Below are 17,071 nucleotides of genomic sequence, written 5' to 3' on the forward strand. Positions count from 1 at the left end.
TAAAAGTTAGAGTCACTTCAGCTCAGGACACCTTAGGGGCTGTCCTGACTGGCCAGTGACTCCTCCTTGTTTTTCTCATTATTTTCTCCGGCCTTGCCGCCAAAAGTGGGGCCTGGCCGGAGGGGGCGGGCAACTCCACTAGCTGGAGTGTCCTGCTGGGTTGGCACAAAGGAGGTGAGCCTTTGAGGCTCACCGCCAGGTGTGACAATTCCTGCCTGGGGGAGGTGTTAGCATCTCCACCCAGTGCAGGCTTTGTTACTGGCCTCAGAGTGACAAAGGCACTCTCCCCATGGGGCCAGCAACATGTCTCGGTTTGTGGCAGGCTGCTAAAACTAGTCAGCCTACACAGATAGTCGGTTAAGTTTCAGGGGGCACCTCTAAGGTGCCCTCTGGGGTGTATTTTACAATAAAATGTACACTGGCATCAGTGTGCATTTATTGTGCTGAGAAGTTTGATACCAAACTTCCCAGTTTTCAGTGTAGCCATTATGGTGCTGTGGAGTTCGTGTTTGACAGACTCCCAGACCATATACTCTTATGGCTACCCTGCACTTACAATGTCTAAGGTTTTGTTTAGACACTGTAGGGGTACCATGCTCATGCACTGGTACCCTCACCTATGGTATAGTGCACCCTGCCTTAGGGCTGTAAGGCCTGCTAGAGGGGTGCCTTACCTATACTGCATAGGCAGTGAGAGGCTGGCATGGCACCCTGAGGGGAGTGCCATGTCGACTTACTCGTTTTGTCCTCACTAGCACACACAAGCTGGCAAGCAGTGTGTCTGTGCTGAGTGAGAGGTCTCCAGGGTGGCATAAGACATGCTGCAGCCCTTAGAGACCTTCCTTGGCATCAGGGCCCTTGGTACTAGAAGTACCAGTTACAAGGGACTTATCTGGATGCCAGGGTCTGCCAATTGTGGATACAAAAGTACAGGTTAGGGAAAGAACACTGGTGCTGGGGCCTGGTTAGCAGGCCTCAGCACACTTTCAATTGTAAACATAGCATCAGCAAAGGCAAAAAGTCAGGGGGCAACCATGCCAAGGAGGCATTTCCTTACAGTAACCAATCCCCCTGTTGGGTCTATTTAGGGTCTCTCTCTTGGGTGGGTCCTCGGATTCAGCTCGCAAGACTCCAGAAGGATGCCTCTGCAACCTCCACTTTGACTTCTGGCCACTGGAACCGAGACTGTACCCTCCAAGGACTGACAATGCAGCAATCCACGAAGAAGACTCTTCTACAAAAAAAAATCCACGGCTCCTGCCAGCTGTGCAACATTTCCCCAGCTGTGCATCCTCAGAAGACAGCAACTCTTCAGCTTGTACAAGAAGAAGGAATCTCCCTTGAGGTGAAGGAGTTACTCCCCTGCGTCCCCAGGCATCTGCTGCAATGACGACAGGCTGCGTGGATCCCCCCAGCTGCCAAGGCTTGTTTGCATCTCCTCCAAGGGATATTCAGGTGACATGTAGCTCCAGTCCCTAGCACTCCTTCCTGCGACGCACAGCCCTCTGCGTGGTTCTCCTGCGGCGTGGGATCCCTTTCTGTAGTGCTGCGTGGGCTCCTTCTGCAACTTGTGTCCCCGTCCTGTAGGACTCCTGTGGGTGCTGCCTCTGCTCCTGTGGGTCCTCTGTGTTGCTGAGGGACCCCTGTGACTCCCCCTCCTGGGTTGGATCCTCCTGGGCCTTGCTGGTCCCAGGCAGCACCAGTTTACCACTAACTGTGAATTTGCCTTTGCCAAGGCTTGTTGGTGGAATTCCTGTACCAACACCCGTCTGCAATCTTCACTCCAGCATGGGACATCTTCTGCATCCATCAGAAACTCTTCTCCAGTTACAGGGCTGCAGTGCTGACCTGTTCTTCCTCACCGTCAACCAACTCCTGTAAGTACAGCTGGGTGGGTAGTAGCTTCTACTCCTCCTAGATGCCATTGACATTTTTGGACTTAGTCCCCTCTCTCCACAGGTCTTCTCCAGGAATCCACTGCTGGTTTCTTGTAGTCTTGTCTGGGTTTCTTTTCTTCTCTTCCTTTTTGGGTGTTTGGGGAAATTCCAGTGATTTACTACTGCTTTCCAGGTCTCTCTGGGGTACTCTTAATACCTCTGTGGTTTTCTAGTACGCCCTGCTCCCCTCTAAACATTCCACTTACCTAGGTGGGGGTCCTGTGTTTGCATTACATTTTTTTTTTTTAAAGTATATGGTATGGGCTCCTCCTAGGGTCACTATTGCTTATTGCTATTTGCACTGTTTTCTACCTTTTTCTATGCCTAGTTCTGATTTCTATTGTACGTATTTAAAATGTTTACTTACCTCCTAAGGGAGTATTGCCGTTTTAGAAGTTTTGGTATTGTGCCACTAAAATAAAGTATATTTATTTTTGTAACACTGTGGTTTCTTTCAAGTGTGTGAGTGCTGTGTGACTACAGTGGTATTGCATGAGCTTTGCATGTCTCCTAGATAAGCCTTCCCTGCTCATCCACAGCTACATCTAGAGAGCCTGGCTTCTAGACACCGCCTACACTTCACTAAGAGGGGATACCTAAACCTGGTATAAGGTGCAAGTACCTTAGGTACACACCACATACCAGGCCAACTTCGTACAGCCAGCTTCCTACACCTAGTTTGCAGAGCATTTGTATTACACGAGAAGAACACTCATCTCTCCATGTTGTTCTGGGATTATTTCTGTATGTTCAGGGAAAACCCTAGTTTGTGGGCCATTTGTATTACTGTCCATACAATGTCTTGGAACATGATTAGTTAAAATTACGCTTACCAGATACATCGGCCAGAGATGCATGAACATGTAACCCTTGCCTTCTCAAGTGAGCTGCCAACACTGCAAAACACTGTTGACTGTATTCCAAATGGAAGCACTGTGAAGTGGTATTGTGAGTTGTGTACCACAAACCTGAGGTTTTCCAGGTGCTTCTAGTTTATCAACAGAATGGAGTTTGTGTCCTTAAAATCTAGGTCGTCATGTAATCTCCTTCCATTAACAGTAGGATTACTTCTTGGATGGATTCAAGAATCTGAGGTTTATGATGGTTCTCAATGTCAAGTCCCGTTTTGGGATGAGAAAGACAGAGCACATTCCCTGGCTGTGTAATTAGTTTGGTACCCCCACTACAGCACCATTGTGAAGGAAGCCTTTTTACCTCTTGCTAAAATCGTGGTTTCTCTCCTGCAAGTTATTTGCCTTGACAATTGGTGGTTAGTCTTCCAGCTCCAGTAGCCATGCTTTAGGTTGTCCAGTACCCATTTGTCAGAGGTATTTTTTCTCCACTCCTGTAAGAAATATGCCAGGGGCCTAGGGCCATTCTTATTCGAGTCGCTTGGTAGACAGGACTGCCCTCTGGCAATCTGGCCTTTACCTCAAGGTCTTCTTTGAAATGACTGTCTTAGTGGCTTTGGGAACTGCCACTGTATGCTTTTATCCTGTACATGGACTGGATGGGTGCTCTCGGCTAGCTTTATGTTGTGCTGGAAACTACTGCCCATCAGAATGGTAACTGTAATTCCTCTTCTTAAAGAACCCATAAATTGTTGTGTCCCCATCACCTTTGGCTGTATCACCCTTCATCTGTAGGGGGCGTCATCTACTGCCACCATGTACTTTCTCTCTGAACGCAGAAACCATTAACCAGGCATGTCTCCTTCAAGTAGTTAACTACTGGCTGCGTCTGCTGCATTCAGGACCGACTTCACACAGGTGTTACACACCGACCACCCTTTCTGGAAGACAGCTTTTGCTCTTTTCTTATATTGGTCATGGAGATGTTGCAAGAAGCAATCCATTTCCTCCTCCTGTTTGTGTCGATACCTTTTCAGAAAGGCACTAGAGTTTGATATGTGCCAGTGTTCATCAGTGGATCTTTCAATTTTTCTCCCGACAACCACCTTTTTACATTCTTTATATGGTTGCGGCCCTGTGGATGTGAAGGCACCAGCCAACTTATTAGCATGAGGGATGATGGAGCCTGCTGGAGCATTACTGCCAATGCATGCAGGATCCTGTGTGAAGTGTTTATATTTCTTATCCACACTAGGCATCACTGCCTTAGAAAAAACACAATCTCCTCCCCGGATGTGTCCAGCACTGGTTGCTCATTCTGTTTCTCCTCAGCACAAAAGTGTTCGATAATTAATTCTAAAAAACTCTTCATGGATTCTTAACATTGCTTTTTTTCCTGGATGCAGTCTGTCACTTTGGCCATAAGTCAGCATGTTTTGTTCTAGGGATCAAGTGCATATATTTGTCATTCAGCATTCTTGAAGTTTTTTTTTTTTTTTATCTGTGTTGAAGTGCGTTTCTCATTCAACTCTTCTTCCTTCCAGCTGAGTAAAAGTCTGAAGGTTGGACTCCACCAGTATGCTTTAACTTGCAGGACTTTTTTGATTTTATACTACAACTGCTGATTGTTTCAGCATCAAAAGGTACTTTCAGGGGACTTTGAGACTGAAATTTCCATCTCAGTCCACTCCAAACGTGTAAATGCGGGCATGTGTCTATCTGATCTATGCCTTTGGTGCCTTTTTCAGCATCACTCCTTTTTCGAGGTATGCTGTTTCTTTGACATGTGACCCCTTGCCCTCTACCACCTCAGTTTCTTCAAGCATTTTCTCATAGCTCAACAGTCCTAGGTCCTTAAGGGAGCCTATTCGAAAAGTGTCATTTTGTAATGTGCACACATTTGTTTTTTCCCCAACTTCTAGGGAGAATTCCTCACATGCCTTACACCCTTCGGCCTTGACTCTTGGGTAGGGACAGATTGGAATCATTATATTTGTCCTTTTGGGCAAGTTTATGATAGCCCTCTTTCCAAAATCTAAAAGGGATATTTTTCATCTCCTAGGAAAATCCAATCCCTCGCCTGTACATTTTCTGTTCCATGTAGCCAAAACCCATATGAAAAGAAAAAGTTACTAACCTTCTACAGCAATCCTTCTTGCGGACACCATCTTGCTGCAGATTTCTTACCCAAGTGCCAAACTGGATGTGGAAACATCTGGCATAGGGCTCTTATGCTGTTCTAGGGCATTGGCTTCGTCTTGGCCCAGAAATAACACCACTGAGATATCATTGGAGCCAGTTCCACATTCATTTTTTCTGTGCCTTGAGAGGCAGAGAAAAGAATGACAAACTGTGGCAGTGCAGTACAGCAAATTAATTTGGAACCTCCTAAATTAGAGTAATCATTCTTCAGAAATGGAGAGGTGGGCGAGATCAGTGAGGAATTTGTAGGTAGACATTGTATCCAAATGAAAGATTGTTACCGAAGATCATTAACTTTCTCTTCTGAAGGACACGTCTACCTGCAGATTCCTTGCCTGTTGAATACATTCCAAAGAAGTAATGCCACTGGGGTGGTGGGCCTGAAGGATGGTCAACAAGGAAATCCTGAAGCAATGAGAGTGTAAAATAGTCTCCCCTTCTCACCTCTGAATCCAGACAGCATTTGGCGAAGGTGTACAGAGCAGCCCACGCTGCCACACAAAAGATTTCAACCACAGGAATACCCCTGGCCAGTGGTAAGTAGAAGACTACTGGCTGGAATGGTCCCATGTTCCTTCTGGTCTAGTCCTTAATTTGTGTTGGTGTTTGGCACCACAACTGATTACTATACAGCAGCACTTATTTAAGGAAATCTACCACAAAGTTGCACTGTCTACGAGCAGTGCCTGTTAATAAAGTGTTTAACATACTTAAAAAAATAATAAAATCAGTGGGCCCCAAGGCATCCTTTTGGCTTGCGGTGGCATGGATTGGTACAAAACATCCCAATTGCACTGTGTGATGCTTAGCATTTGACTGTGCTGGGGGGACAGTGGGTAGCACCAACAACGGTGCATGCATGAGACATAATAAAGGCCTAAGTATATTTCAACAAATCATGAACTGCTCTGGCGATTCCTTTTGAGACAGGACACTGGACATCTAGATGCACAAAATTATCCCTCTGGATAATGTTTTGTTTTGGACAGCTTTGCCTAACATGCTGCCTACGTACACATTAAGGAGCTGGTTGTCCATACCTAATTTCTTTGATGTGGTCTATGTAGAAACATCTGTTCCAGTCAGATTCAGGCTAACTTGGGAATAACAAATTGGGTAGGTGGAAACATGTTTGTCAGTCCCTTCAGAAATCTCATAACGACTGGGGATTCTTCTTTTCAAAGGGTGCTAGATAATCCTCCACAACTATAACACTCATCCAACTTACAAACAATTCTTTAAAAAAGAAACAGCTACACAGAAACTAGAATCAACCCATGATACAGACCTTATCAAAGGCTTCCTGCTCCGAAGAGGCAATCTTTAAACACTCGTCGATGAAGAGATTCAGATACCTTTGACGGATGTTTGTTGGTACTTTGGCTCCGAACTCTGTAGGAATTACTGGCCTTTTCAAACTCGCACTCTACAAACAAAAAGGAGAGTACAGCACACTGGAGAAAGTTGATCTTTAAAACCAATCAGCGACACAAAAAGGAGAGCTCAGCACACTAGAGAAAGTTGACTTATGAAACCACTCAGCGATATCTCACTTTCATATTGTCTTTTCCTAAAACTCTAGCCTCTAAAGTCACCAAGCAACAACATATGTTGAATGTCAAAACTAGAATATGGAAGGAGCCATAAGCCAAATAGTTAGTATCTTTACCTGCAATGAAGGAGCATGTGCTACTCGCTTCTGCAGAGATGTAGTGGTCGTCTTAGAAGACATCCCGGATGAGGTGCGAGCCTTCAGGGAAGCACTGCTAGACCCATTCACTGATTTACCGGTGCTAGCAGCAAAAGGTTTTTGAACTTCTAAAAAAAAAAAAAAAAAAAAAAGGAAAGAACAAAAATGAATTTGTCGGTTTAGAAAGCTAGGCAATACGTTACAGAGTTCATCTCTGTAGCAGTTTCGTTCTTGTACTTAAACCGGTACTTGCAATAAATTATGCACACTGACTACAAGATAACACAGGATGGAGTATGATCTTGGTTTGTCCCAAGACTGTCACCAATTTAAATTAAGGTTTTGGAATTCTCACATACAGATTGAGGAAAAGGCGGGATGATTTGGTACTAATAATCTGCTTTCCTGCAGCCAATTTCTAATGTTCCCTAAAAATATGTAACTTAATTGTTCCTCTCACTGATCCAAATCAATCATAATCTGGCTGACATAAGTATAGTAAACACATAGCTCACCAAGTACTCAATGCATGTAAATCACCAGCAATCCAGGCAGCGGGTGAACACATTTATCCTCCAGACACAGCAATCATGCTATGCCTGCAGTTAGCATCACCAACTAACCCCCCTCTCACAGACATGTGCCTGCTCCTGCATGATTGCAGACTGTTAAGTGTGTCTTGGTACCTCAAAACTGGCAGACAACAGTATAACTATTTCAAGACAATAACGTAAGCTGCAACTCTGAAACAGTCTGCTCCCCAATAATGTCCCCATTATCCTGATATAAGTGTATTGTGATGAAGGCCTTTCAGCCTTCCAAGCTTTCGCAAACCTTCCAATGATACCGCCACCTGCCACTGACTAGAATCTTCTCTAGGAGAGTCACCTTAGTGCTGCCATACCTAAATCTGCCGGGTCTTCCTTCCACAATAACATAACATAACAGTGCGACAACTTGACAGTCTTCTCTTAGGAGCTCCTCCAACTCATCTCCTTTTATGGCGAATAGAGCCCATGAGGACTACTAATTCTCAGTCATTAAACAAGCGTCTATTAGTTTCCTAAAACAGTAAATATAGTCATGGCACTGGTTTAATCAGTGACCAGTAATCACTGCAACTGCTGCAGCACACACTGCCCACAGTTCCTTTAAAGTGTAGTGTGTGGGGGTCACTGCTCTCCAAAATGTTCTCTACAGTGTTCATATACAAGAAAGAACCTAACTTTTGTTGCTGTGTAAGGTGTGTCACTCAATCCAAAGAAGACAGTACAGCTTTTTGAATCTACAATAATAAAACTAGAAGCAGAAGAAACGCACATGAAGGCTCTAAAAATATTTGTCTCACTCTTGTCGGATTACAAGGGGGTAAATAGTTTTGGCTCATTCGATTTATTGTTTACATTAGGAAGGACCTCTGTTTTTTCATTACACAATTACCTCAGCAACCGTGGAAAAAATAGCTTGTCTATCCTCCGCATCAGGAGCAACACACCTCAACCCACCTCAGAATTTCTGGAGTATATATACCCCTCTTTCCATTGGGTCACATTTCTACTTCTAGAAAATACCCTCACCAACTTAACGCCATTTATTTCCAATGAACCTTTTCCCCTCCCTCAACAGTGTACACTCTTCAGAAGAGCGCCTCTTGCTATTTGCGCTGCCTCTACTGTACTGCCACAATCTGTCACAATTGGGCAATAACAACTACAACTGAAAAAGATAAAATATTCCCCTGCCACAGATCGCTTTGCAGGCTGGCGGCAGGGAATCTCTACAGATTAGCTACACTAGTTTTTATTGGAATTGAGCCTTTGGCATTTTTGAATCTGGCTTTGTGTGGGTGATCTTTTTTGCTACATTTTTGGAAATCTTTGTTAAGCAAGACAATTACTGTTTACACTTGCAGAGGAGACCATAAACCCATGTGTGATAGGCAAGAACTCCTACCAATAAAAAAGAGAGCTGAGAGTGAAACCAACATTGACAAAGACAAGAGATCTAGTGTTGTCTGCCAACCTTTTCGCTTTGTCATTACCCTTTTATTATCGTTTTTGCAAAACTTTATTGTTGGGGAAGCTGCTGTGCCAGTCTTAAAAAAAAAAGCTAACATTTTATGGTCCCACATAGCAGGCCCAGCAGCAGAGGGAAATACTTTGTGTGTGGATGGGGTGTAGAAAAAAAGAGAAACTAAAAGAAACAACCAAAAGATGGTGAAAGAGTAAAGCATAAGAATACAAAAAAAAATCATGTTGTAAAACAGACTTATAAAAATGACACTGATTTGGAATGGAGTACTACTGTTTGCAGAGATGAATTCAAATTAAAATACACAGCACACACCCATTAACAATACAACATTGTTTTATTGACACTAGGTTGTCAGAACCTGATTAAAAGCCACTCTAGTGTCACTCTGTAACAAGTATGTGGTCTACTTAGGAATCTGGAAAACCTGACAGTGAACCCTGCAGTACCTCAAAAGCAAAGGGGCAAAAAAGAATAAATGTGAAAATCACCCATGAGGAGAGACAGGCCTAAATATGAAGCGTCTGTTGAATAAGAGTGGGCCCTTAGACCCTACTGTTAATAAGTATAAAGAAACTGACAGCCTATAATGAAATTGGCAAATCTGGCTGCAGAAATAAGAACAGAATCTGGCTGACAGGCAGTACAAAAATCCTTCATGGAAGGTTTGAGTACATATACTTGATTCTTAAGCTTCTGGTGGTGTCAGCTCTGGGAGAATTAAAATATTCCCCAAAAGAGTCCCCCAAACTATCATAAGCACATAGCAATGCTAACACCTGCAGTTAAAACATTTTACATACCCTTCAAATGGTTTGATTTTGATGCGGAGGCTGGTGTTCCAATTTGCCCATGGGCAATTCTCTTCTTCTCCCCAGGAACCGACATAGGATTGTTTTTAACCTTTGAGGTCACCTGCATCTCCTGCTCCTTGCTAGTCTTTTGCTGGGCAACAATCAATGCCGCCTGCTGCTGAGCTTGCCGCATCCTTTGATAACAAACCTCTTGAGCTGTTGGGCGGCGATATGGTCGGATCACTGGTTTGCTAGACGGGTCTGCCTATGTCAACACGAAGTATCACTTGTCAGCTTACTTAATGTATAAATACAACTAACTTCATGTCAATGTCTTCCATTAACAAATGATACTACAGAAACAAAATTCATTATATTGACAGAACTGGAGTACAAAAAAGTTTCTCCTGACTGGCAAATCAAGTGACAATTACCTGTGACAAGCTTTGCAGCCTGACATTTTCTAGATTTACAGGCTTTGCATTATCAAGCCTTGCAGATGGTGCATTAATCTATGAAAAAGCTGTTGTTGACTTATCATTTATAATCAGAACTCCTCCATAGCTACCAGATGCCAACAGTCTCTTACAAGCAGGCTTTATGTTACTTTTACAAGCCATCATGCAAGATCAACTTCACATTCACAGCATTTCCCCTCATTAGGTCAGGAGGGCAGCACCTGAATATGCAACAGATATGAAGCACTATAAAGAGTAAATGTAATGAGATTAATTCTTGTGAAATAAAATGTACAGGAGGTATTCTACCTGGCTAAAAGTGTATCTTCCCACTCAAATCCACTTTCTCCACTGAAAAGCTAGTCATCAAAAGGGAGATATCTGGTTCTGCTCAAGGAGGAACAAAGTGTACGACATCAACATTATGAAAACAAAGGCAAGGCTTTTGGAAAGAGTACTTGAGCTAAACCATTTCAAATAATTTCTGTCAAAACAGGTGGGACAAGGAGGGGTGTTTCCCAAGTATCACATTATACAGATAGAAACGGTATGCCTCAGAAGCCCTAAGGACTATCAGCTCTTACGGCCCTGCTCTATAACAATTGACGTACAATCAATAAAGCAATAACTGCTTGTCTCCAAGGGATGGATTCATTGGTTACTTTTGTCAGCCATAGATAAACATTTGCTTTTTTGGGCAATATTTTAGAATAATGCTCAGGGGATTGGAGCAAACGCTGAATGAACCAATTTCTCGTAGTCCATACAGAAACCGGACTACACTTTACTTTCTTTTTTCAATAGTAGGACTTCTTTCCCATTACATACAAACATCTAAACCTGTCCACAAATCAGCACCTACCTGCCTCGAGTACCACCGTTTCTTAACCACTTTTGGATGAGTTGTAAACTTTAAACAAGGGACTGGGATTTCTTTACATTTCCAGTGTAACTGCAACCTGGAGCAATGCCTTTTGTGATATGAAATATACGACACAAGAAACCAGTAAATCAAAGGGTTCGTATTTCAGATGTGCTGGTATAAGATTAAGGTCCCTGGGCTACAACACTAAAGCAAACTAATTCTGCGGGTCACTCAGAAGTTGATGATAGCTTCCAGGGCAGTGTAAAATGATTCCCAAGTATATTTTGATGGGATAAGGCTCTTGTTCTGCCTCTCGCTTGCCTCAAGTATGTGTCTAATAATGCAAAAAAAAAAAAAAAAAAAAGTTTTGCGGTCTGCCTTTCATCTCATCCATCTGTATCATTATGGTGCTGGAGTCTTGTGAACATCAAGATCTTAAGAGGAGAGGCCTAGGTGGACAAAGACAAGTTCTTCAGACACTAGGTGAGCCTATGCCTATGGGCATAAATTCATGCCTAACAGCACACAATAATGATGATAATAAATATTTATAGAGGGCAACAGCAACTCAACATGGGTACTGAGATGATATGACTGCTAAACGCAAAAAGGGACAAAAAAAGAATACCGATGTTTTTAAACTATTGCGAATCCTGAGGTAGTTGGTTTCTTATCAGAGGTAGAACTGTAAGGTTTTCCAATATGTGAAAGCCAGATAGGATACAATTGTCTTCAAGATGGAAGAGGAATATTAGACGGACTGTTGCCAGAGGGGTTTTAGCCAAGAGGAGCATTGTCCTTAATACTGAATTAGGTAAATCTAGACTGATCAAAAACCTGGTCGCTGTTTTACAAAGATCTATGGAAGATATATGTTGCTCAACTTAACTCTGAAAAAAGTGCACAACATCCATGACCACAGGTTCAGGTTGAAGCCAGAGGAAAATGATATTTGACTCAGTGCCTCTGTATGTTATTCTCAGCATATTTTGAAAGCTAGGTAAATACTACTTGTCTAAATATTTTACAGACCTATATCCAGTGGACGTTTCCTAGGTAATCTGCTGAATTGAATGGGTGAATGTTCCTTTCTTTGTGGAGTGGTCTTTTGAAAGTAAACTGCACAAATACAGAATGTGGGGTTAATAAAAGGACAGGGGGGAGCAAAATGAGATCAGGGTGTTCTATGAAAAGAGGTAAATCTACCAGAATACAGCAGCTGAACAGTGAGGATGCTAGCCAAGAGTAAAGCAACTAACAAACAATTAAAACCATTCTAGATCAGAGAGCTAGTAACCTGAGAAGAAGCGAGATGCATATGCTTTCATATGATTCTATAAGAAACTATATCAAGAAATATGATTATCAGAGACAGAACAAATCAATCTTTTTTGCACTATAACAATGTCTACACTTCTGGGAAATGGTGCAAAGCTTTACAGCATCAGCTGGGAAACTCTGTGAAGCATGGCTTTAGAAACGATTTCTATAACAGTTCCAAAAATAATGCAATACCTTTCTTACATATATGTTTCCTGGTGGTTCAACTGTAGTTAGAAAAGAAGAGACTGGGTTCATTCTGAGCAGAACTCTATTTTCACAGCCCTTATTACGCCTAGAAAATAAATCCTATTTGTAGTAAGGGGAAAAATAGCTAACTTACCTTGTTAGGTGGCAAAAATGAATACGATCATGTGGATGGAACTTCTTTGCGAAGACTTGCTACAACCGCAGTGTAGTCTAAACTATAGTAGCTCATGGGCCATGCAAGTCAATAATTGGAAGGGCCAGTGGTCAGATAACTATTTGTAATGGGTAAACACTTAATTTGGTGTTCTAATCTCAAGGAAGAGCCATGTTCTCTTGTGAAAAGAAAAAAAGGAATTTGAAACCACCAGGCAGTCTGAAAGTTTCCACATTGCACGTTTTTCATTTGAAACCTTCCAATGTTGCATAATTGCTGTAAGATTTTGTAAAGCAAATAAGTTGATCTAAGGAGAAGCCATACCGCAACCGGCACAGCGGGAACCGCACTGATGGGTCGGTGTCCCCTTGTGCAGCCATGTCTTCATTTAGGAAAGCTCATGCTCCAAAGTTCAGTAATGCTTGGTCAGATTATGTAGCCTGTCAGGTAATGCATAATGACTGGGACCGGGAGGAAGATGTATCCTTGATTTGTTAAAGGCGTACCTGCACATGATTTGCTCCACTGAGACATTTACTTGTATTGCTGAAATAATGGTAATAAAGATTTATTTTTTTTAAACTGCCAACTTTGCATCATTCAGCACAGTAATTTCGTTTTGAGCCTGCATAATATGCACCTCTAGTTTTCCATAAAATGGGAATATTTCTAACATCAAGATTTTATTACTTCCACTTCCACCTACGCTATGAATTAAAAAACTGAACTAGACTTTCATAATGTGTTTAGCTGCAGCGGTTTGCCACAGTGAGTACTTGTAGGAAGCTGTCCTTTTAGGTGGTATGTGAATACCATGTAAAGGGTCCAGTAGTTCACCAGTGAGTGGAGAGGGCTTGCTATGCAATCCCAAAGTGCTCTATTTGGAGGTACTGTGGTCGAGCAGCTCTAGGCTTAACACAGAGGAGTGCAAGACATCTACAAATGCACACAATAGTCAACACGACTCAAAAAGAAGATCCACACCAGTTAATACATTAATTCTTTTCATTTTAAAAAGTGGACACTACAATTTCGGAGTTCTGCAATGTTATAGGAAAAACAAGCTCTGCAATGAGGTACTGTAAAGAAATGGCTCCCTGTTGCAGTTACCCCCCACTTTTTGCCTGATACTGATGCTGACTTGACTGAGAAGAGTGCTGGGACCCTGCTAACCAGGCCCCAGCACCAGTGTTCCTTCACCTAAAATGTACCATTGTATCCACAATTGGCACACCCTGGCATCCAGATAAGTCCCTTGTAACTGGTACTTCTAGTACCAAGGGCCCTGATGCCAAGGAAGATCTCTAAGGGCTGCAGCATGTCTTATGCCACCCTGGAGACCTCTCACTCAGCACAGACACACTGCTTGCCAGCTTGTGTGTGCTAGTGAGGACAAAACGAGTAAGTCGACATGGCACTCCCCTCAGGGTGCCATGCCAGCCTCTCACTGCCTATGCAGTATAGGTAAGACACCCCTCTAGCAGGCCTTACAGCCCTAAGGCAGGGTGCACTATACCATAGGTGAGGGTACCAGTGCATGAGCATGGTACCCCTACAGGGTCTAAACAAAACCTTAGACATTGTAAGTGCAGGGTAGCCATAAGAGTATATGGTCTGGGAGTCTGTCAAACACGAACTCCACAGCACCATAATGGCTACACTGAAAACTGGGAAGTTTGGTATCAAACTTCTCAGCACAATAAATGCACACTGATGCCAGTGTACATTTTATTGCAAAATACACCCCAGAGGGCACCTTAGAGGTGCCCCCTGAAACTTAACCGACTGTCTGTGTAGGCTGACTAGTTCCAGCAGCCTGCCACACCAGAGACCTGTTGCTGGCCCCATGGGGAGAGTGCCTTTGTCACTCTGAGGCCAGTAACAAAGCCTGCACTGGGTGGAGATGCTAACACCTCCCCCAGGCAGGAGCTGTGACACCTGGCGGTGAGCCTCAAAGGCTCACCCCTTTGTCACAGCCCAGCAGGGCACTCCAGCTTAGTGGAGTTGCCCGCCCCCTCCGGCCACGGCCCCCACTTTTGGCGGCAAGGCTGGAGGGAACAAAGAAAGCAACAAGGAGGAGTCACTGGCCAGTCAGGACAGCCCCTAAGGTGTCCTGAGCTGAGGTGACTCTGACTTTTAGAAATCCTCCATCTTGCAGATGGAGGATTCCCCCAATAGGGTTAGGATTGTGACCCCCTCCCCTTGGGAGGAGGCACAAAGAGGGTTTACCCACCCTCAGGGCTAGTAGCCATTGGCTACTAACCCCCCAGACCTAAATACGCCCTTAAATTTAGTATTTAAGGGCTACCCTGAACCCTAGAAAATTAGATTCCTGCAACTACAAGAAGAAGGACTGCCCAGCTGAAAACCCCTGCAGCGGAAGACCAGAAGACGACAACTGCCTTGGCTCCAGAAACTCACCGGCCTGTCCCCTGCCTTCCAAAGATCCTGCTCCAGCGACGCCTTCCGAAGGGACCAGCGACCTCGACATCCTCTGAGGACTGCCCCTGCTTCGAAAAGACAAGAAACTCCCGAGGACAGCGGACCTGCTCCAAGAAAAGCTGCAACTTTGTTTCCAGCAGCTTTAAAGAACCCTGCAAGCTCCCCGCAAGAAGCGTGAGACTTGCAACACTGCACCCGGCGACCCCGACTCGGCTGGTGGCGATCCAACACCTCAGGAGGGACCCCAGGACTACTCTGATACTGTGAGTACCAAAACCTGTCCCCCCTGAGCCCCCACAGCGCCGCCTGCAGAGGGAATCCCGAGGCTTCCCCTGACCGCGACTCTTTGAACCTAAAGTCCCGACGCCTGGGAGAGACCCTGCACCCGCAGCCCCCAGGACCTGAAGGACCGGACTTTCACTGGAGAAGTGACCCCCAGGAGTCCCTCTCCCTTGCCCAAGTGGAGGTTTCCCCGAGGAATCCCCCCCTTGCCTGCCTGCAGCGCTGAAGAGATCCCGAGATCTCTCATAGACTAACATTGCGAACCCGACGCTTGTTTCTACACTGCACCCGGCCGCCCCCGCGCCGCTGAGGGTGAAATTTCTGTGTGGACTTGTGTCCCCCCCGGTGCCCTACAAAACCCCCCTGGTCTGCCCTCCGAAGACGCGGGCACTTACCTGCAAGCAGACCGGAACCGGGGCACCCCCTTCTCTCCATTCTAGCCTATGCGTTTTGGGCACCACTTTGAACTCTGCACCTGACCGGCCCTGAGCTGCTGGTGTGGTGACTTTGGGGTGGCTCTGAACCCCCAACGGTGGGCTACCTTGGACCAAGAACTAAGCCCTGTAAGTGTCTTACTTACCTGGTTAACCTAACAAATACTTACCTCCCCTAGGAACTGTGAAAATTGCACTAAGTGTCCACTTTTAAAACAGCTATTTGTCAATAACTTGAAAAGTATACATGCAATTTTGATGATTTGAAGTTCCTAAAGTACTTACCTGCAATACCTTTCGAATGAGATATTACATGTAGAATTTGAACCTGTGGTTCTTAAAATAAACTAAGAAAAGATATTTTTCTATATAAAAACCTATTGGCTGGATTTGTCTCTGAGTGTGTGTACCTCATTTATTGTCTATGTGTATGTACAACAAATGCTTAACACTACTCCTTGGATAAGCCTACTGCTCGACCACACTACCACAAAATAGAGCATAAGTATTATCTATTTTTACCACTATTTTACCTCTAAGGGGAACCCTTGGACTCTGTGCATGCTATTCCTTACTTTGAAATAGCACATACAGAGCCAACTTCCTACATTGGTGGATCAGCGGTGGGGTACAAGACTTTGCATTTGCTGGACTACTCAGCCAATACCTGATCACACGACAAATTCCAAAATTGTCATTAGAAATTGATTTTTGCAATTTGAAAAGTTTTCTAAATTCTTAAAAGACCTGCTAGGGCCTTGTGTTAGATCCTGTTTAGCATTTCTTTTAGAGTTTAAAAGTTTGTAAAAGTTTGAATTAGATTCTAGAACCAGTTGTAGATTCTTAAAAAGTATTCCAACTTTTAGAAGCAAAATGTCTAGCACAGATGTGACTGTGGTGGAACTCGACACCACACCTTACCTCCATCTTAAGATGAGGGAGCTAAGGTCACTCTGTAAAATAAAGAAAATAACAATGGGCCCCAAACCTACCAAAATACAGCTCCAGGAGCTTTTGGCAGAGTTTGAAAAGGCCAACCCCTCTGAGGGTGGCAACTCAGAGGAAGAGGATAGTGACTTGGAGGAAAATTCCCCCCTACCAGTCCTATCTAGGGAGAACAGGGTCCCTCAAACCCTGACTCCAAAAATAATAGTCAGAGATGCTGGTTCCCTCACAGGAGAGACCAACACCTCTGAAATCACTGAGGATAACTCCAGTGAAGATGACCCCCTGTTAGCCAGGATGGTCAAAAGATTGGCTTTGGAAAAGCAGCTCCTAGCCATAGAAAGGGAAAGAAAAGAGATGGGTCTAGGTCCCATCGATGGTGGCAGCAACTTAAATAGGGTCAGAGATTCTCCTGACATCCTAAAAATCCCCAAAGGGATTGTAACAAAATATGAA

At 44.0% G+C, this 17,071-nt stretch overlaps 1 protein-coding gene across 1 annotated transcript in view; it reads right to left on the reverse strand.

Annotated features, from left to right (window-relative positions):
• REXO1 (RNA exonuclease 1 homolog) overlaps positions 1-17,071 on the reverse strand; it is a 346,277-nt gene that overhangs the window by 270,287 nt on the left and 58,919 nt on the right. The window contains exons 4-6 of the mRNA XM_069218223.1: positions 9,515-9,770; positions 6,660-6,808; positions 6,279-6,416 (exon numbers count right to left, since the gene is read on the reverse strand). Coding sequence (XP_069074324.1) covers positions 6,279-6,416; positions 6,660-6,808; positions 9,515-9,770 — 543 coding nt within the window. The remainder of the gene's footprint in view (positions 1-6,278; positions 6,417-6,659; positions 6,809-9,514; positions 9,771-17,071) is intronic.

The sequence above is a fragment of the Pleurodeles waltl genome, chromosome 12 (assembly GCF_031143425.1).
Source record: "Pleurodeles waltl isolate 20211129_DDA chromosome 12, aPleWal1.hap1.20221129, whole genome shotgun sequence".
In the NCBI taxonomy this organism is placed as follows: domain Eukaryota; kingdom Metazoa; phylum Chordata; class Amphibia; order Caudata; family Salamandridae; genus Pleurodeles; species Pleurodeles waltl.